The sequence below is a fragment of the Sus scrofa genome, chromosome 1 (assembly GCF_000003025.6).
Source record: "Sus scrofa isolate TJ Tabasco breed Duroc chromosome 1, Sscrofa11.1, whole genome shotgun sequence".
Classification (NCBI taxonomy): Eukaryota; Metazoa; Chordata; class Mammalia; order Artiodactyla; family Suidae; genus Sus; species Sus scrofa.
Window position 1 is genome coordinate 14,705,200 of NC_010443.5, and position 21,887 is coordinate 14,727,086.

The following is a 21,887-nucleotide window of genomic DNA, read 5'->3' on the forward strand; positions in this document are numbered from 1 at the left end:
GAGCAAGGAAGCACGAAAGACTGAAGGAGCTGGATTATAACGTCACAGGGACTATGGTGTACAGGCTTCTGCGGGCCAAACGTGGAGGGTTCAGAGCACCAAAAGGAGAGTGACTGACTGTAACACAGTAAGTAAGTAAAAATCCACGCGTCCATAGAATTGAAAAGAAAAGAAACAAAAAGCTTTTCTTTACAGAAGAATGCCAACTATTAAGTAGAAGAAATGATAAAATTAAAATATTACCACTTTACCACACCCGTTGTAAATTAATCCAGGGAAACTCAATGGGGAACAGAAATAACCTGCCAGTGATCACCCTAGAGAAACCTCACGTGACTGCAGAAGGAACAAAAAAATGTACCTTTACAGTAAAGGGATGAGCAACCAAACTTAGTTTCAGCAACAATGGAACAATCTAACATTACTCGCCTCTAAGACAAGGCAATATGAAGTACACGACTTTAGCTTTGAAATAATCTTGCCTAAAAGGCTTAACCTGAATCCAGTACAGGCTCTAGATCCAACTTTAAGTGTATAGAGTACAGAGAAACAAGTTAAATAACATCTTAAAGAAACAATCAGACCAATGCTTGCACCCTCCAAGAAGTCAATAATATTAAGAAAAAAAAAAAAAGCTAAAAATAACCAACAAATGCAATGAATGAACCTACACTGGATCCCAATTTGGGGGAAAAAGCAGCTATTAAAGGCATTCTTGTAGAAAATGATGAAATTTGAATGTGAATATTAGCTGATTTTTATCTATAGCTGTGTAACAAATTATCCCAAGCTTAGTGGCTTAAAACAACAAATATCTATTACCTCACAGCTCAATGGGCCAGAAATCTGGGCCTGACTTAGCTGGGTGTTCCTGACTCAAGGTCTCTTCTAAGTTTAGAGTCAAGCTGTAGATTGACTTCAGTTGAATCATCTCAAGATTCAACTGAAGGAAGTTTCACTTCCAAGCTCACTCACGTGGTAGCAGACAGGCTTCAGTTCCTGGGTACCTGGACCACGCAACTGGCTACTTGAGTGCCCCACCACATGACAGCTGGCTTCCCTCAAAAGACTGCAAGAAAATGTATCTAAGACAAAAACCACAGTGTATTCATAACCCAATCTCAAAAGTGACATCCTATCACTTCCGATAGGTTCTACTCACTGGAAGTGAGTCACTTTGTCCAGCACACAAGGGGAGGGGGGGTTAAACTCCACCTCTCAAGGAGTACAAAAACCCTGTGGGCTTGAAAACCTCCGTGGGTGATATTGTGGCATTACAGTTGACTTTTAGATGTGATAACGGTATTACGGTTTGTAGGATAATGTCCTTATTCTTAGGATAATAATAATAATAATAATAATAATCTTATTTTTAGGATGCACACGCTGCAGAAGTCAGAAACAGTCCATATGACATCTACAACCTATTTTCAACTGATTCTGCAAATGTTTATGTATGCGCATGTAAAGTAATAAAGCAAATGTAGCTACATGCTAACAACTGTTGCATCTGGGTGGGTAATAAATGGATGTTGTATTCCTTTACCCTTTCTGTATATTTTGAAATTTTTATAAGAAAAAGTTGGAGAAAAATAGTTGAGGCTTGCTATGAGCTGAATTGTTGAACAAATTCATGTGTTAAAGCCCTAACATCCGATGTGATGGGGTTTGGAGATGGGGCTTTTGAAAGGTAATTAGGTTTAGAGGAGGTCATGAGGGTGGGGCCCTACTGTTGGGATTGGTGCCCTTATAAAAGACACCAGAGGCCTCGTTCAACTCCCTCTGCCATGCGAAGACATGGTAAGAAGGCAGTCGTCTGCAAGTCAGTAAGGGAGCCCTCACCAGGAATTTCAATCTTGGACTTCCCAGCCTCCAGAACTGTGAGAAATAAATGTCTCTTGTTAAAGCCACCCAGTCTGTGGCATTTTGTGCTGACAGCCAAAGCAGACTAAGTCAAAGGTGTTGAAATGATTGCAGTGATTTGATAACTGTGATTAAAATCTTTGCTCTTTTCACAAAGCTAATGTGATAGAAGAAATCCAATGCTAAGAATGGGTTTTTGATACAGGGAATGGGGGGGGATTATTATCATTAGTGTGGATCACGTCCACATCCCAACCTCCCATCTCCCCTCAGCTCAGCAGTGACGTCACTGTAGACGTGGAAAGTCTAGAACCAGCTCCCACAAAGACAGCTCCTTCTACTGCATTCCACCAATTCCAGAATACCCCTCACAGCCTGTGGGACACCACTGAAACTTCAGCCCTCATGGAGCCTCTCTTTTTCAACATTAGTCATTCTCTAATTTTATTTTATTTTATTATTTATTTATTTTGTCTTTTTCCTTTTTCTAGGGCCGCTTCCAGAGGCACATGGAGGTTCCCAGGCTAGGGGTCGAATGGGAGCTGCAGCCACAGACCCATGCCAGAGCCACAGCAACGCGTGATCCAAGCCGCATCTGCAACCTACACCACAGCTCACAGCAATGCCAGATCCTTAACCCACTAAGCAAGGCCCAGGGATCGAACCCGCAACCTCGTGGTTCCTAGTCAGATTTGTTAACCACTGCGCCATGACGGGAACTCCAGTCATTCTCTAATTTTAAACTCCCATCTCCTTTCCTCTTTAATTTTCTCCTACATATTTTACTAACTGGTTGCACTAGCTCACTTTTGCTTTTGGAAATTGATCGTTATGATTAATCCCATAATTAGTTTCTTTGATACAAAACTTTAAAAATATAATTAAAGGATTTATAGAGTTAAAAATATATTTAAAAATATATATATATATACAGTATTAATTCCCATGCTCAAATAGGTTCTTGCTAACTGGAAAAGATCAAGCAAGTCCTGGCACAAATAACAGTTGAGAAGTGAGTCACTTCCCTTTGGTAATGTCTCTCAGAATTACAACTCCCATATTCTTTGACCCAGCAAGTCTGCTTCTAGGATTTTGCCTTGCTGACACAGTCTCACATTTGAGAAATGATAGAAGATTATTCATAGCAGCCTGTTCATAATAGTGTGTACTATCTTACCATTTTTTAGGTAAATAAAGAGAAGCATGGAGTGTGCAGAGTATGTTGCCATTTGTGTTAAAAATAAATGAAAAGAATAACTATATGCATTTACATATATAGAATACTTCTAGAAAGGTATGCAAGAAATTGTTAACAGAGGTTGCCTCTGAGAGCATCTGGTTGGCCAGGGGAAGGGATGGAGGGAGACTTTTCATCACATCCCCTTGTGTCCATTTAGAATCTTGTAGCTTGTAGATACATTACCTATTTGCTTAAAAATAAACAAATTAAAACATTTGTTTAAATCCTAGAGTTTAACCAAATAGGATTCATTGGCTACAAACTTTTTAAGTGGTTTTGTTTTTGTTTTTGTTTTCTAATTAAGAAAAAAAAAATGGCATCCAATGTCCTGATCAGGTCAGTGAGTCCCCAGCTGCCCCCAGCTCCTGCTGGAAATTGAGGTCGGTGACACCAGGTGCTCCTTCGCATCTGGTTTCCTGTTTCTGCTTCATAAACATGATCACAGATGCACATGCACACACACTCCACATACGGTACCTGGTTCAGCTTGTCTTTCTCCTCAGTGCAGGAGGCAGCTTTTTTCTGCTCTCTGTTTACTTCCGAAGCCAGCCTCACGATTGTTTCTCTGCTAGCTTCTGCCTCCATCTCATGGACACTTACGGTCTCTTCAAGAGCAACAATTTGGCCTTTCACCAATGCATTCTCCTTGCACAGCTCTCCGACCTGAAGAGAAAGCAATTACAGCTGTCCTGTAAAAATGAATAATCTCCTATCGCGCTCTCTAAGCAACCCTGCTCTGGGTCCCCCACTAATGGCATCATCACGTGAAAACGGTACAAGCGCTTTCCCTCCCGTCCACTCAGAAGGTAACATCTTCCAAGGCAGCCTCTGAACTCTGCTGGTCTGTGCAGACTGGGTGGTCACATCAAAATTAATCAAAAGGTAGCTACAAGGCAACAATGATGAGCGTTCTGCCCAAAACTTCCAGATGGGAACAGGCCTCAGCAAGCCCCTGGATGCTCAGTCCTCAAGGGATAGTGACATTTCTGCAGAGTTACAGCAGGCAGGGAAGCAAGGGAGTTCTATTCTGCCCACGTCCGCTGGCACCACATGCTTGCAAGGCATTACCTGGCCCAGCGGGGAAACACAGAGAACAAGGCAGAACTCTCTTGGAAAAAAGAAAATCCTTCTAATGCATATAAGCACAGCCAAACCCTGAAAAACATGCTCAAACAATGGTTATCATTGGGACTACGGGGCTTTTCCCTGCTCATGTTATGCAGTTGACTGGGAGCATTAATAAGATTTGTAAGATTTATTAGGAAGGAAAATAAAGTCAGCCAGGCCCCGTGGACCCAGGGAATCAGCCATGCAGAAAGCTCACTCTGTAAGGCCACAAGGATGCCTTAAGGAAGACTTGAAACTCCCCATGACAGCATGCTCCCTGACTGGGTTTGAATAATTCCAGTGGGTTCTGCCATGTAGGAGCTGTCTCTAATTGTCTGGCACCTGGTTCTGGGGTGGTTCTTTGGATACTGGCCCAGAGTATAAGAGCCAGATAGAAGTGGTTGGGAGGTGGCTCTGAACTGGTTGGTTTGCATGTGAAACTACGCGCCCAGGAGACTCACTTCCTGAACTGGCTAATCCTGGGACCTAGTCTCTCCTGGGTCAGCAAGGCCCCAGATGTCAAGGAATTAGAAGTATAAAAAAATAAAAAGGCATGATTAACACAGTATCAATAAGCAGAGTAGCACCTGGAGGTTGAATCTGATGTGGGAAAGGGTGTGTGGAAGAAGGACCTTCTTATTTCCTTTTCTTTACCCCACCACTTGGTTTAAAGATGACTCCCTCGGGAGTTCCCGTTTTGGTGCAGCAGAAACGAATCCAGCTAGTAACCATGAGGATGTGGGTTCGATCCCCGGCCTCACTCAGTGGGTCAGGGAGCCAGTGCTGCAGTGAGCCTTGGTGTAGGTCACAGACACGGATCCGATCCCGAGCTGCTGTGGCTGTGGCTGGCAGCTACAGCTTCGTTCGATTCAGCCCCTAAGCTGGGAACCTCCCTATGCCACAGGTGCAGCCCTAAAAAGAAAAAAAAAAAAAAAGATAATTCCCCTGTACTACAATGCCAATGCCAAGTGGACTTTCACAGCCAGGCTCCTGGCCACATGCTAGCAACAGGGAGCAGGAGGAGATGCATCCAGCACCTTGAGGGATTCAGGCAGACCCTAAGCATGCGCAGCCAAAACCCAGGCATGAGGAGGAACTGCCTGAAGTAAAATGGAATCAACTTGCAGCTTGCACAGAATACACGTGGGAAGCTTACTAATATAACATGGAGGGGAGGCCTTTAAGAATGGCTACATCCCCAGTGTTCACTACAGAACTATTTACGGTTGTCAAGACATGGAAGCAACCTAAATGTCCACCAACAGATGAATGGAAAAAGAAGATGTGGTATACATATACAGTGGAATACTACTCAGCCATAAAAAGAATGCAATAATGCCATTTGTAGCAACATGGCTGGACCTAGAGATTATCATACTAAGTGAAGCAAGTCAAGATGGAGAAAGATAAATATCATATATCACTTATATGGGAAATCTAAAAAAAATGATACAAATGAACTTATTTATAAAACAGAAATAGACCCACAGACACAGAGAACAGCCTTATAGTTACCAAAGGGGAAAAGGAGGGAGGGATAATTTGGGAACTGACACATATACACTACTGTATATAAAATAGCACCACGTAACACAGAGACCTATACTTAATATTTTGTAATAACCTGTAAGAGAAAAGAACCTGAAAAAAGAATAGACACATATACATGTATAACTGAATCACTTTGCTATATACCTGAACATAATACAACATTGTAAATCAACCACCCCCAGACTCAACCAGCTCCTCCTTTAGGGCACAAGTCAGAATGACCATGGAAATCTATCAGGAAGCTGGTCTAAGAAGACTGAAAAATAAGCAAAGCTGTGGTGTCCATTCCAAAACCTTCAGGCTCCCTATAATGAATCGCTATAAGCCAAGTGAATTATTCAGTTGATATAATTAATTTACATTTCAAGGGCAACCTACCATTAAAGCAGGATTTTTTTTTTTTGGCCTTAGTGTGCTAAAAATTTAAATTGAAAATTGAAAACAAATCATGACCTAATAGTCAGTATCCCAAAAATGACACACAGCTGGTTTTGGTTTTGGCTGAGTGTGTGTGTACGTGTGTGTTTCTGTCCAACTAAAACAAAAAACTCCTAAAACATGTCATTAAAATGAATAATTAATTGCATTTGACAACCTAAATATGTTTTAGACAAAACAATCAGCCCCTTCTGAAGAATAATTAATCCCAAGTAATGCTAGAAAGGATCTTGGAATTGAGGCTCAGAGAGGGGATATGGTTTTTCCCAGGGCACACAGTCAATTAGCGCTGTGCTAGGACACCTGTCCTGTTCTGCACCCCCAGACTCAACCAGCTCTTCCTTTAGGGCACATGTCAGAATGACCACTAAATTTAGAGTCTTTTTAATCTTCATACAAACACCTTTAGAATTAAATCTTCATCTGATGCCTTTTCATTCTTCTTCTCTGGATCTAAGGAGTCACGGAGCGCCGCCAGAAATTTCTCATGTTTCCTGCAGCTCTGCAAGACTTGCTTCTTATTCTCCTCGTTGTCCTTTAAACATTTTCTATCCAATAAATAACAAACACGTCACGTTTTAACATCAAAGAAGGTAACACTCATCAAAGTTCAGACCTCGAGCTCTCTATTGAGAGATAAACAATCATCACTTTCAACTCAACAGTGTCTGGACACAGAGCACACTATCTGGCAGGTCCAGTCAAGGAGGGAGAAAAGTGGAAGCACCTCTGGGGCTCCTACACTTTGCAGAAATATAAGGAGATCTTCATGACATCTCAGCAAAGGAGACAGATCATCCGCCTCCTGTCTCCAGCCTTTAAGGATCTGCAGAGTGGCAGCATCTGGACCACATCTGGATCCACGCAGCCATGGGGCTCTACTGGAGCTTTGTGGGGAAGGAAGAGAGTGATGATAAGTTGGGTCCCGAGACCACACGTGGTTTTATTGTCAAACAGTATGCAATGATCTATAAGGGCTACTAAGGGCATCCCCTGGTTCATGGCCAAGCACAACTATAATAAAGAATACAGCAGAAGCAAGGAATGTTCCCACTTCTGCAAAAGAGAGGTGTTCAATCATCAGCAAAGATCACTATTAGTTTTCACACATCCACAATTTTTATTTTTTTATTTTTATTTTTATTTTTTTTGTCTTTTGAGGGCCGCACCCACAGCACATGGAGGTTCCCAGGCTAGGGGTTGAATCAGAGCTACAGCTGCCAGCCTACACCACAGCCACAGCAATACCAGATCCGAGCCGAGTCTGCGACTTACACCACAGCTCACGGCAACACCGGATCCTTAACCCACAGAGGGAGGCCAAAGATCAAATCCAAAACCTCATGGTTTCTAGTCGGATTCGCTTCCACTGCACCATGACGGGAACTCCCCACAATTTTTAAAGAGTATTGGAGTGGGCCAATGGAAGAAAATCAGTCAGTTTATGCTCTGCTATAAATATTTATTTTATTTCAAATCTCAGATAGGTTTGCCGAAATATCATGGTCTATTTCTCAAGCTAGGGACTAAGAGATCATCAAGAAATAGACCATTTTAAAGGCAAATTAGAATCATTTCAATCATGTTTTTAGTACCCTGGATAATAAACATGATTATCGCTTTCCCTTTTTTACCATGTTAAGTGTTTACTGCAAATTCTTTCATGCTATTCAAAGATTAACAAAGCCTGTAATTGCATATACTCAAAAGCATATCATATTTCTATTTAAGAAAATACAACTATAAAAGACCAACATCAATATCTAAGCTCTTATTTTCAGCATATGAAAGGTAATATTTATTCAATCTTTTTGACTCATGAAAGGCATAGTTAATGCTATGGCCCTGATCAATTTACATACAAGATTCTATACATTTACCCCCAAATTTCCACCTTACTTCTCTATTCCAGGAGTTGCTAAATTGTCTCCACTTCTATTTGCATTTCACTTTGACCCAGCAAGGTTCCAGGCATCTATCCCAAGGACACAGTCGCATAAAGGTGAACATATGAATGCATATGGATATTCACTGCATCTTGGTTTATAATTATTTATAATAATTTGTGAGTGGAACAAACAAAAGTATGTAAAGGAAATAGCTTAAGGAACTGGAAAGTAAACTGTGATATTTCAGGCAATGGAATAACACTGGCCATTCAAAATAATATAATGAAAACCTTTTTTCTTCTTTTTTCATTTTCTTTCTTTCCTTTTTTTTTTTCTTTTTTTTTTTCTTTTTTTTTTTTTTTTTAGAGCCACACCTGCAGCATATGGATGTTCCCAGGCTAGAGGTGAACAGGAGCTGCAGCTACCAGCCTACACCATAGCCACAGCAATGCAGGATCCAAGCTGCATCTGCAGACTACACTGCAGCTTTCAGCAACACTGGATCTTTAACCCACTGAGTGAGACTAGGGATTGAAGCCACATCCTCATGGACACTGTGTCAGGTTAGTTCCCAGCTAAGCCACAATGGGAACTCCAAAGAACTTTTTAAAAATATCTACAACAAATCCTTCAGGGACAATCGTTTGTTATATGATGTCATTTATGTACAAATGTCTGAAAAGCTGTTGAATAAACTGTTGACTATAGCTTTTCTGGCTTCACAAGGCTTTGCGTAATTTTAATTTCTTCTTGGCACTTTACTATATTGTTTAAAGCTTTCTTACAATGAGTATATGTCATTTCTGTTACTCATTTGTTTAATAAATATTTACTGGGCACTTACTATGCATCAGGCTCTATTAAAAGGGTTAAAAATATAGTAGTAAACAGATAAACACGCTTGCCTTCATTGGGTTACAGTCTAATTGAGAAGATGGACAATAATCAAACAATGAATGTACGTACAATGTATATAGTATATTTAAAAATGGCTGGAGAGAAAAAGTTAAACAGAAAAGAGAGTAAGAAATATTTGGGGGGGGCAGTTTCTGTTGTGGTTGGTTGCTAGTCGATAATGAACCTGACTAGTATCCATGAGGGCAAGGGTTCGATCCCTGGTCCCTCCCAGTGTTGCCATGAGCTGTGGGGTAGGTCGCAGACACAGCTCACATCTGGAGTTGCTGTGGCTGTAGTGTGGGCTGCAGCTCTGATTCAACCCCTAGCCTGGGAACTTCCCTATGATAGGTGTGGCCCTAAAAAGACAAGAAAATAAATATTTGGGGGAAAAGGTAAAAGTTTAGATGGAGTCATGCATGGAAGCCCTCCCTGAGAAGGTGACTTCTGAGAGAGGACCTGAAGGAAGAAGAGAAGAGTGATATCTGGGAAGAGGTTTTTCAGACAAAGGCTCTGAAGGTGCAAAAGTCCTGAGGTAGGATCATACCTGGTATGTTCATTTGAGCAAAGAAGCCACAGGGCTGGAACAAGAAGAATAATGAAGAGAAAGGAGGCAAATCCAGGTCAGAATGAGCCTTTCCGGTCATAGAAAACACTCTGTCTTTACCCTGAGTAAGAAGGGAAGGTACTGGAAGACTCTGAGCAAAGGACTCATGTGATCTACATACTTTGTTTTAATGGAATCCCTCTGGCTGCAGGGGCACAGACAGAGCAGGAAAACCACTTACGAGGCTATTGCAAGAATCCAGGTGAGAGAAGACGGCTGCCAAGACCAGCTTAGTGGCAATGAGGGTGGCAAAGGGAAGTCATCAAAATTTAGACTTATTGCGACAGTAGAGACAGATGATGGGATTTACCGAAGGCTCAGAGAAAGAGAACCAAGGAAGACCCAAGATTTTTGCGATGATCAGCCAGAAGCATGGGATGTTCATTAAATGAGGTGAAGAAAAGCTCAGGAGGCTTTTGTGGAAACCCCAGGAGCTACTTTGGACATGCTAAGTTTGAGATGCCTGTTGGCCATCCACCTGGAGACTCCCAGTAAGCTGTAAGATACGTGGGTCTTGAGTTCTGGGAAGCGATCCAGGCCAGACCTAGAAATGTGGGAGTCACGAGCATTAATATCACATACTTTAAGGCGTGAGAGTGACTGAGAGCATCAAGAAGTGAATTTCTTTTTATTTGTTTGTTTGTTTGTTTTTGCTTTTTAGGGCCGCACCCACAGCATATAGAAGTTCCTAGGCTAGGGGTCACATCGGAGCGGCAGCCGCCAGCCTACACCACAGCTGTAGCAACACCAGATCCAAGCCCCATCTGTGACCTACGCCACAGCTCATGGCAACGCCTGATCCTTAACCCACTGAGTGAGGCCAGGGATCGAACCTGCATCCTCATGGATGCTAGTCAAGTTCACTACCACTGAGCCACGAAGGGAACTCCAAGAGATCGAATTTAGATAGAACCAAGGAGAAAGTCAAGGACGGAGCTCTGGGCACTCCAACACTGGGAAGCCAAGGAGATGAGGAGGATAAAACCAGAGACGATGACATTTCAGCTGGGAAAGGTAAGGTCAAAAGCGCGGCGTCCTGGGAGCTAAAAGGAGAAAGTGGTTCAGGGAGAAAGACCTACGGCGACTGAAGTGCTAGAGGTCAAGTAAGACAAGACAGATGAGTTAAATACAATGTGCAGTCACTGGTCATCTTAATGGATGGCTTCAGTGGAGGAGATCCGAGGGAGGAAAGGAACTGGAGCCGGCGAGCATATGCAACCGTGTTGAAGGAGTTTTGCCGTGAAAGGAAGGGGAGAAAGAGGACAGGAGCTGGAAGCGTTGGGGATTTGCTTTGGTTTTTTTAAGATGAAATAAGTAAAGTAAGTATCAAATCGTTTATTAGTAAAGTCATTTAAGGTATTATCGATGGAATCTTTAAAGTATATTTTAAGAACAGCCAGCTCCCGATTTTCTCCCAGTAATCACCTTTTGCCAGAACTAAGTGCAGAAACCTAGATTTCATGGGGTCTCTGCATAAACTGACAATAAAACCTAATGAGGGAGTTCCCGTCGTGGCGCAGTGGTTAACGAATCCGACTAGGAACCACGAGGTCGCGGGTTCGGTCCCTGCCCTTGCTCAGTGGGTTAACAATCCGGCGTTGCTGTGAGCTGTGGTGTAGGTTGCAGACGCGGCTCGGATCCCTCGTTGCTGTGGCTCTGGCGTAGGCCGGTGGCTACAGCTCCAATTCAACCCCTAGCCTGGGAACCTCCATATGCCTCGGAAGCGGCCCAAGAGATAGCAACAACAACAACAACAAAAGACAAAAAGACAAAAAAAAAAAAAAAAAAAAAACCTAATGAGGAGTGTTTAGGGTGGTCTGGGGCGGTCTGGGCTTCCAGGGTATTTTTAGAACTAGCTTGTGAATAAACAGCTCTCTCTGTGCACTCTTCTACCGCCTCTACTTAGAGGAAATCTCTATTATATTATATTATATTATATTATATATTATTTCATATTATATTATTTCATATTATATGAATATATATGAATTTTCAACCCTTATTAATAGGGAATAAACCTGCTTAGGACAATCCTACATTTGTTACGATTTTCAGTGACATTTATTTTTTTTAAGATTTTTATTTTTTCTATTACAGTTGATGTACAATACTCTCATTGGTGACATTTAGAAATGAGCTTGAGGGAGTTCCCTTCGTGGCGCAGTGGAAACAAACCCGACTAGTATCCATGAGGATGCAGGTTCAATCCCTGGCCTCACTCAGTAGGTCAGGGATCTGGCATTGCCATGAGCTGTCGTGTAGGTCGCAGACATGGCTTGGATCCCATGTTGCTGTGGCTGTGGTGTAGGCCAGCCACTGTAGCTCCAACTGGACCCCTCACCAGGAGCCTCCATATGCCACGAGTATGGCCCTAAAAAAGCAAAAAAAAAAAAAAAGGAAATGAGCTTGAAAATTTGGGGAAAAATTTTCAAGATTCTGAAGACATGTGAGGTCAATGATTTTTTTTTGTTTCAAATTGGGTTTCAGGGCCCAGAAATGCAAAAGGCCAGTCCCTTCAAAGGCATATCCTGCTACCAGAAGTTAGCGATTTAACACTGACTCCTCTGAGAAATACTCTGAAATGTCCTGGAGTTCCCGTCGTGGCTCAGTGGTTAACCAATCCGACTAGGAACCATGAGGTTGCGGGTTCGATCCCTGGGCCTCGCTCATGTGGGTTAAGGATCCGGTGTTGCCATGAGCTGTGGTGTAGTTCACGGGACTTGGCTCGGATCCCGAGTTGCTTTGGCTGTGGCATAGGCTGGTGGCTACAGCTCCAATTCGACCCCTAGCCTGGGAACCTCCATATGCCACGAGTGTGGCCCTAGAAATGGCAAAAAGACCAAAAAAAAAAAAAAAAAAAAGTCCTTACTGTAATTTCTCGTCCAGTTCTACAAAGTTCTTCTTTAACTCCTGGTTCTCCTTGACTGCAGAGTGAGCTGCGATTTCCGTTCTAATTTTAGAAGTGGAGAGTACCACTGATTCCTCTTCTAGCTCCTGAACTCTGTCTCTCAGAGAGATGAGAAGAGATGCTTTTCTGGCATTGCTCTCTTTGTAGTTCTCCATTTCGGCTTTCAACTCTTGACAGGAAACTTCTTTAGAACGCATCTTGGATTGCAGGTCTCGAAGCTAATACGGAAAAGAGGTAAAAAGAGGAAAAAGGTTTCATTGGTGCGAGTTTGAACTTTCTTTAAAAAAAAAAAAAAACACCCAAAACCATAGTTTTGAAATTTCAATCTTGGGAGTTCCCATCGTGGTGCAGCAGAAACGAATCCGACTAGGAACCATGAGGTTGCGGGTTTGATCCCTGGCCCCACTCAGTGGGTTAAGGATCTGGCGTTGCTGTGGCTGTGGTATAGGCTGGCGGCTACAGCTTCGATTAGACCCTTAGCCTGGGAACCTCCATATGCCGCGGGTGTGGGCCTAAAGATTAAAAAAAGACAAAAAATTAAAAAATTTAATTTCAATATTTTATTCATCATTTAATCTAACTTTACTTTTTTTCTTTCTTTTTTTGTCTTTTTAGGGCCGCACCTGCAGCATATGGAGGTTCCCAGGCTAAGGGTCAAATTGGAGCTGCAGCTGCCAGCCCATGCCACAGCCACAGCCATAGCCATGTGAAATCTGAGCTGCATCTGCAACCTACACCACAGAAACACTGGATCCTTAACCCACTGAGAGAGGACAGAGATTGAACCTGTGTCCTCATGGATGCTATGCAGATTTGTTTCCACTGGGCCACGACGGGAACGCCTCTTTTTTTCATATTTGTTTCTGTATTACCAGATAGAGAATTATGCCTAAATAGTGGACTTCATATTCTGTCTTTTTCAAAAAACAGTTGAGCTATGTCTTGTGGTGATTCAGTCTCACTCAAGAGACATGTGTGGTGTATTCTGCAAAAAGAAATAAATTATTTGCAATAGGAACTCATTTTCTAAATCTGCATCACTGCTATTGCTGCTGGCAATGAAACAAGGAACTTATAAGGTAAGCTGTCCATAATTTCATAGCCATGACTGTTTCCCAAGTAAATATAGACTATTCGATATATCACTGTATTTCTCCCCCCTGCCTCCTAGACCCTTAGTGTGGGTGATAAAGTAATGTTTGAATTTCTGGGGAAAACATAGGAGAAAAGGAAAACTATTATAGAATTTATACAAAGGAAAAACTTTAACTTCTATGAATTCTGTGGCATCAAAATTCTGATGTGTGTACCTTATTAAGATAGCAACAAAACAGAGACAGACACACAAACATAGAGAGCAGACTTGTGGTTGCCCAGGACGAGGGAGGAAGTGGGATGGATGGGGAGTTTGGGGTTGGCAGATGCAAACTATTACATTTAGAACAGGTAAGCAAGGAGGTCCTACCGTGCGGCACAAGGAACCATATCCAATCTCTTGGGGTAGACGGTGATGGAGGATGGGAATGAGGAAAAGAACGTGTATGTATATAGATCTATAGATACATGTATGTATGACTGGGTCACTGTGCTGTATAGCAGAAATTGACACAACACTGTAAATGAACTACATGCTCTAATGAAAATTAAACTTTTAAAAACTTTTAAAAAATATCAGGTCCACTCCATTAGAAGACTTTATGGGAGTTCCCGTTGTGGAACAGCGGAAAGGCATCCAACTAGTATCCATGAGGATGCAGGTTCAATATCTGGCCTCGCTTAATGGGCCAGGGATCCGGGGTTGCCGCGAGCTAAGGTGTAGGTTGCAGACGAGGCTCAGATCCCATGTTGCTGTGGCTGTGGCTGTGGCCGTGGCCGTGGCTGGCAGCTGCAGCTCCAATTTGACACCTAGCCTGGAAACTTCCATGTGCTGCCTGTGCGGGCCTAAAAAGAAAAAAAGAAAAGAAAACTTTATGAACTCATGTACTTCTTTGGAACTGTGACTATGCATGCATCCGTGTATTCACACACACATGTTATCCACTCATCTTTCAGTGGCATCCTGGCATTTACTGAGACCACTACTTCCCTCATGGGCGAGCCTCGGATTCCTCGGGGCCACTAGGCTATCAACACAGTGAGTGTGAAGAGAATCTCCCAGAAACCCCACCACAGACCTGATCCAGCCCAGAGGGTAGAGGGGACCCAGTCATCTTCCTCGAATCTCCCCCAGCCAATCAGCACTCCCACAGAAAGGGAGTCAGAATTCCATCCCCAGATTCAGACTGCAAGCAACCCACATTAAAGGAAGCCACTCCTAGACATGCTAACAGTCCTACAAGGGCCATGCAGCCCAAACCCAAAGTCCCCAGGTGTTCCCTCGAGCTCTCAAGGGTGTGGAAGCCCCCTGAGATCCAGAATCCAGCCCAGGTCCCCTTGCTCTGCAGCACAGCAAATACATCACCTTTCAGGAATTCTCTATGACCCAGAGGCAGGGCCCTATAAGAGAACAGGTATAAACTCTGCCAGAAAGTTTAAATCTGTGTCCCCGTGTCCTATTTCTAATCCCTCGCGGCTCTGCCTGGCTCCACGGGAAGCTAGCAGAGCCCGTGTTGGTTATGAAGATGCATCCTCTTACCTCGGCCTGAGCAGATTCAAATTTGACCAGAGTTGCCGCAAGTTCACTCCGGGCGGTCTCGGCCACATTCCGATAGTGGTTTAATTGCTCCCGAGTGACCGGGACTTCCAAGAGGCGATCGTAAGTTTCCTGATAGGGTCCCCCCAAGACAAAATATACAGAAGAGAGTTAAACAATCTTTTCCATGCAGCTGTGCAAAGCAAGATGAGGTAAGGAGCATCCTTCACAATGCAAATGTGTTAGAAAAGCTGCCCGGAGAATTGGTTCTGTTCAGGTCATTGCATTCCCATTCTCGAAATGTTAAGGGAGGCAGGAGGCAGCCCAGGAACGAATGATGGGCTCCCGCGGGGCGGTAGTTTGCATTTAGGAGTCGGCCTTTGCCACTTTCCAGAGGTTCTGTCCACCCAACTCCAATGCCATCTGACCTCTGACCATAAAAGAGAGAGCTGACAACCACCCACCAGAAGAGGTGGCTAACCAGGAGACAGTTTGCATTGTTCCTCTGTTTCCAGACTACAGAAGTTTTCAATTCATCTTAGTGCTGCTGCATAACGTGTTGCATGTGTTTATCAAAGGGATCACATGACTTAGGTATGAAGGGCTATTGCCTTCATGATTATTCACCCTGCCATTTATTCTCCATCTCTAGCTGATCTTGGGGTCTTACAGGTGACTCAGATGAATACCTGTGGCCAGAGATAGTGGTGGTGCCTGGAGTCCTTGCTCCATCCAGAAGGGACGAGCTCTCAGCTCCACTGATGGCTGCCAGTGCAGAAATATGAAGCCCAGTGTGGCCTCATTACATTCATTTTTGAAGACAAGTCATCTATCCAGACTTTTTGAAGTAAGAACTCCCAGTTTTTGCAGCTTGGTAACTAATTGAAATATTTAAAAAAAAAAAAAAAAAAAAAAACACCACACGGAGTTCCCTGGTAGCCCAGAGGGTTAAGGATCTGGTATTGTCAGTGCTGTGGCTCTGGTTACTGCTATGGCACAGATTCAATCCCTAGCCAGGGAACTTCTGTACGCTGTGGGTGCAGCCAAAAAAAAAAGAGAGAGAGAGAAGAGAAGAAAACATCATATGATCCCAATAAACACATCTGCAGGGCAGATTTGATAGGTTTGGGCTGCGGGTCTCAGTTCTGCAACCTCTGTTTCTGTCCTGCTCAGGCCATAACACCTGCTTCCTTCAAGCATTATTCCTGAGTTTGGACACACACCCAAATGAAATTTCCAGGGCCTGTGGTCTTAGTGAAAGACATACAAGAAAGCCATTCATTTCTGAAGGAATATGAAAGAGGTCACACAAAGGAGTGTTTCGCTGGAATATCTAGTGTCCTCAGGGGACACGCCAGTAAAACCTGTTTATGACGGCCCAGCTGCTGAACTGCCAGCGAATATTCTGGATGGTTTGGAAATACTCATGCATGTAGAAGTCATCTTAAAGTCCTGAACTTGACAGCAACCGTTGTCATGACCAGCGTGGGTCAATTCACAAAATGCCAAACAAAACCTTCAGTGTACTTAGTAACAGCCCGTGTTTGCCAATCACAACACATCCCAGAAGAGGGTAGGTATGTACTCCTGGGGAGAGAGCATAAAACATGGAACTGATTCTAACAAGGGAACCACATCCTGTTTGGCCTCACTCAATATCCAGGAGAAACTTCTCCACCCTAACCACTCACTCAGCAATATTTTCCAAAATACACCACGTGGGGACCTAGGTCGCTTACAAGAGGTTTGAACTCTAGTACATATGGCAGGCACACTGTTTTATAAAAGTCCTTAGGGAGATAAGTTTCTCGAGGGCTATGATTATTTCTTTCATTGACTTAACATGATTTTTTAGGACATGACATAGTCATACCATAACTTTATATTTCTTTCTTATGAAAAAATACTGTGTCCATTGGACATAATATTAAGAGCCCCTGGGGAGTTCTCTGATGGTCCTGAGGTTAAACTTGGTATTGTCACTGCTGTGGTTTGGGTATGATCCCTGGCCCCAGAACTTCCACATGTCACGGGTGCAGTCAAAAAAAAAAAAGAGCTCCTGAGACAGTCCAGAAATGGGCTTTTATTTGAGGAGGTTACAATGTAATGCAGAACCCCAGCAAAAGCATTAGCATCTTCAAATGTTCATGGGCAAAAGAAATTATGTGTTAAGATATTAATACATCTACTACTGGAACAGGGCCTACAGGAAGAAGACTCCTGGTTACTGAGTTTAGAAGACAGTTGCTAGGGTCTAAAGTACCCTTCAATGTCCAACAAACTCGAGATTATACGTTATTAAATGTTTACTGAAAGCATATTTTGGGTCAGGCACTGAGCTTACAGTCTGATAAGAAAAAGAGCACTTATCAAACAACCATGCTGATGATTGTATAATTATAAACTAAAATAAGTGCAAGCAAAGAAAGAAGCAGGCAACAAAGGAAACTGACTTAAAATTAGGGCAGTGAGGAGTTCCCATCTAGGCACAGCAGAAACAAATCTGACTAGGAATCATGAGGTTGCGGGTTTGATCCCTGGCCTTGCTCAGTGGGTTAAGGTTCCCGCCTTGCTGGGAGCTGTGGTGTAGGTCACAGACGCAGCTTGGATCTGGCATTGCTCTGGCTGTGGTGTAGACCAGCGGCTGTAGCTCCAAATAGACCCCTAGCCTGGGAACCTCCATATGCCGCCAGTGTGGCCCTAAAAGAACAAAAGACAAAAAAAGAAAAAAAAAAATTAGGGCAGTGAGAGGGAAAGATTTCCCTAAAGAAGTGATGGTTAAATAGAAATTCAATAGGCAAGAGGTATTGAAACAGGAACAACTCACATCCTTCAAACAGCCAAAGTCTGGAGTTCCTGTTGTGCCTCAGTAGGAACCTCTCTAATGTCCATGAGGACGCAGGTTCAATCCCTGGCCTCGGAATTCCCGTCATGTCTCAGTGGTTAACAAATCCGACTAGGAACCATGAGGTTGCAGGTTTGATCCTTGGCCTTGCTCAGTGGGTTAAGGAACTGGCGTTGCCATGAGCTGTGGTGTAGGTTGCAGACATGGCTCCGATCCCACATTGCTGTGGCTCTGGCATAGGCTGGTGACTACAGCTCCAGTTCGACCCCTAGCCTAGGAACCTCCATATGCTGCAGGAGTGGCCCAAGAAATGGCAAAAAGACAAAAAAAAAAAAAAAAAACAATCCCTGGCCTCAATCAGTGGGTTGAAGATCCAGAGTGAGCTGTGGTGTAGGTCACAGACGTGGCTTGGATCCTGTGTTGTTGTGGATGTGGTGTAGGCCAGCAGCTACAGCTCCATTTCAACCCCGAGCCTGGGAACCTCCACATGCCAAGAGTGCAGCCCTAAAAAGAGAGAACTATACTCAATATCTTTATTAATACCTATAGTGGAAAAATGCACCAAGCGAAAGCACTACTTCTTTGCTATAAATATATGTAGAGAAGAAAAAGAAAAAAGTCTGAAGGAACACACATCGCCTTAATATCTGTCCTCACCTCTGGGGCTGTCCACAGCACTGGAGCGGGGAAGGGGAATGGTTTGGTTTTGTTTTTTGTCCTTTTAGGGCCACACAGGCAGCACATGGAGGTTCCCAGGCTAGGAGTCAAATCAGAGTTGCAGCTGCCGGCCACAGCCACAGCCACGTGGGATCCAAGCCATGTCTGCGACCTACACCACAGCTCACAGCAACACTGGAGCCTCAACCCACTAAGCGGGGCCAGAAATTAAACCCAAGTCCTTATGGATACCAGTTGGGTTCATTTCCACTGAGCCACAACAGGGATTCCTACTTATGCATCATATGTACAATTAAATATAATTTTTTAAAAAAGAAAAATACTGGGAAGAAATGTTTAACTGCACTAATCTTTTAGTTATAGGGCTATATTTTATTCTCTTCTCTATTTTATGTTTTTCTATTTTCCAAATCCTTTACAGTGACTGTGTACTAATTTCATGATCAGAGTAAATATCCCCCCTACATAAAAAAAAAAAAGGAGTAAGGACAAGAATAGACAAAAATCAGAAACCCTGCCAGGTGATAGCTTTATGGAGAACATAAGGACAGAGACACAACCCAGCAGCACAGGGATTTGAATGTGTACTAGAGCAGAGAGTTCACAGGTTTGCGCTTTTAATTAAGGCCCCTTGAAGTTAGTAAAAGTGGGGGAGGAATTCTTCAACTTTTCTGTACATATTAAACAATCTTCACCTCAAAAAAATGCATTTTACCCTACTCAAAATGGTAAGATTAAAGACCCACCCATTTACCCTCACGTGAGGACACTCTCAGTTACTGGGTCTCTCTCAGCCAACCCATGAGGCAATTTTACATTAATTTTCGAAAGCCAACTACACATGATTTGATTCGGCTACTGATATTATGATAATGATTGAAATTGCCTCACAGGGTGGCTCATAGGCTTTTCAGAATAAAGGATCGTGCTGAAGCTCAAAGGCAAAAAGAAGAGATAAGCTTATTCCTAATTTGGCATGCAGTGTGCCCAATTATCTGACCTGGGGACAATGTCTTGAGCCAGTCTTGCTTCTACGGTATTCAGTTGTCTTATTTTCCCATAGACGGGAAAAAAAAAAAATGAGAAGAAAATCACTGCCTACCTCTGACACACAAAAGCACCTAACTCCATTCCTATCTTTCCATCTCATCACCCTTCCCGCTTTGTTCCAGCATTGTTCCATCCCAAGAGGCACAACGGTGTCCCCAGGGTCCCCGAGGCGCTTTCATTGTGGACTGCCTCCCTTGTCTCTCTCTCTCTCTCTCCCCCTCTTCAAGCCTCCAGTGCAGCCCAGAGAGCAAGCCCTTCTAAGACTCCCTCCTCTCCTCCCCAGCTTCTCCCTCTTCCCCAACTCCCCCCTCCTCCCCAACTTCTCCCCCCTCCTCCCCAACTTCTCCCCCCTCCTCCCCAACTTCTCCCTCCTCCTCCCCAACTTCTCCCCCCTCCTCCCCAACTTCTCCCTCCTCCTCCCAACTTCTCCCCCCTCCTCCTCAACTTCTCCCCTCTCCTCCCAACTTCTCCCCTCTCCTCCCAACTTCTCCCCCTCCTCCCCAACTTCTCCCCCCTCCTCCCCAACTTCTCCCCCTCCTCCCCAACTTCTCCCTCCTCCTCCCAACTTCTCCCCCCTCCTCCCAACTTCTCCCCCTCCTCCCCAACTTCTCCCCTCTCCTCCCCAACTTCTCCCCCCTCCTCCCAACTTCTCCCCCTCCTCCCCAACTTCTCCCCCCCTCCCCAACTTCTCCCCCTCCTCCCAACTTCTCCCCCTCCTCCCAACTTCTCCCCCTCCTCCCCAACTTCTCCCCCCTCCTCCCCAACTTCTCCCCCTCCTCCCCAACTTCTCCCCCCTCCCCAACTTCTCCCCCTCCTCCCAACTTCTCCCCCTCCTCCCAACTTCTCCCCCTCCTCCCCAACTTCTCCCCCCTCCTCCCAACTTCTCCCCCTCCTCCCAACTTCTCCCTCCTCCCCTCCAACGTCCTCCCCCCAAGCACACGTTCCTCCCTACTTTACAGCATCTATGCTAAGTCTCGCCAATTTCGACGACGCCTCAGTTCTTTGCTCCACTTTGAAGGACTTTCCTGGCCCTCCTGCTTTTCCTTATTCCTACACCTGCTTTTGGTTTCCACGGCCGCACCAGCGCCTTCAGGGGACCGTGCGACCAGGTGTGGGATTCAGGAAATAAACTGGTGTCTGTATCTGTGTTGTGGGAAGAATTTTTGGAAGAAGACATTTCTGCATTAAATCAAGTTTTGTGAAAAAAGCTGCCCTCTTATTTTCACGTTGTTCTCTCATCCCTTTTCTCCTGGGTATCACTTAAACACCCTCCATTGCAATGTCTTTATTGAAAAGAATACAGCATTCCCAAATGTTCTTGATCCTACGGCTCTGCTAAAAGAAACTGAGTCATCTTTGCGGGGAGGGGGAAGGGCTGAAGTTAGAAAAGATGCCAAACCTTTCAAGGGTTTGCTTCAAGTACTAATCTTGATGTAATTCTACTGTGTATTAGATATGCATCTCATAGATGCTCATATATTAGATATGCATTATATATGATCATAACTAATATTCACGAAACCAGAAACTATTCCCATTCAGTCTTCACAACAACCCTACCAGTAGGAAGTGTTCTTATCCCCTCATCGGAAAACAAGGCAATTAAGGGCTAAAAAAGGAAATTCTTTTGCCAAATAGCAAACAACTGGTAGTAGATCTGGAAGCAGTGATTGCTTTTCTGTGCTATATAATTTCCAAATTAAGTTTAAAGTATGTTTAATGAATGGGCATAAAAAATGTCCCTGCCACTGCGGGAGGCACTTTGGCATATGCCCCTTGAACCTCAATTTAACTTGTAATTTGCCATGAATGTTCATGGTTCGTAGTGTCCGTCAGAACAGGAAATGGGCAACAGTAGCACATCCATAACACGGAAAGCTTGAAAACGGCTAAAAGACCCAGACTAAATCTATTTAGAGCAGCATAGATAGACCTCAAAAACAGACTGTTTTTCCAATAAAGTACATTAGAGAACAAAACTAACAGTATGACACCATTTATGGTTTTAAAATACATGTTAAACAAATTACAGATTTTCCATAGGTTTCAGCATGAATGCAAAAAGTATTTTTAATGGTCTAGAGGATAATTACCAAATTTATTTAAGAATTACCTCTGGAGGATGTGGGGAGAGGGTCAGGAAGAGAGGCGGCTGACAAAAGGAACCATAGCTGCGTTTGCCATG

The 21,887-nt window shown here is 43.7% G+C and overlaps 1 protein-coding gene across 5 annotated transcripts in view; it reads right to left on the reverse strand.

Annotated features, from left to right (window-relative positions):
- CCDC170 (coiled-coil domain containing 170) overlaps positions 1 to 21,887 on the reverse strand; it is a 101,599-nt gene that overhangs the window by 55,747 nt on the left and 23,965 nt on the right. For 4 of the 5 annotated variants that reach the window (XM_021086697.1, XM_005659135.3, XM_005659136.3 and 1 more), the window contains exons 2-5: positions 15,133 to 15,261; positions 12,459 to 12,715; positions 6,603 to 6,747; positions 3,581 to 3,766 (exon numbers count right to left, since the gene is read on the reverse strand). In XM_021086697.1, the coding sequence (XP_020942356.1) occupies positions 3,581 to 3,766; positions 6,603 to 6,747; positions 12,459 to 12,715; positions 15,133 to 15,261 (717 nt within the window). Of the gene's footprint in view, positions 1 to 3,580; positions 3,767 to 6,602; positions 6,748 to 12,458; positions 12,716 to 15,132; positions 15,262 to 15,818; positions 16,032 to 21,887 lie in introns of those variants that run through there. The other variant, XM_013992484.2, reaches the window with a different exon arrangement.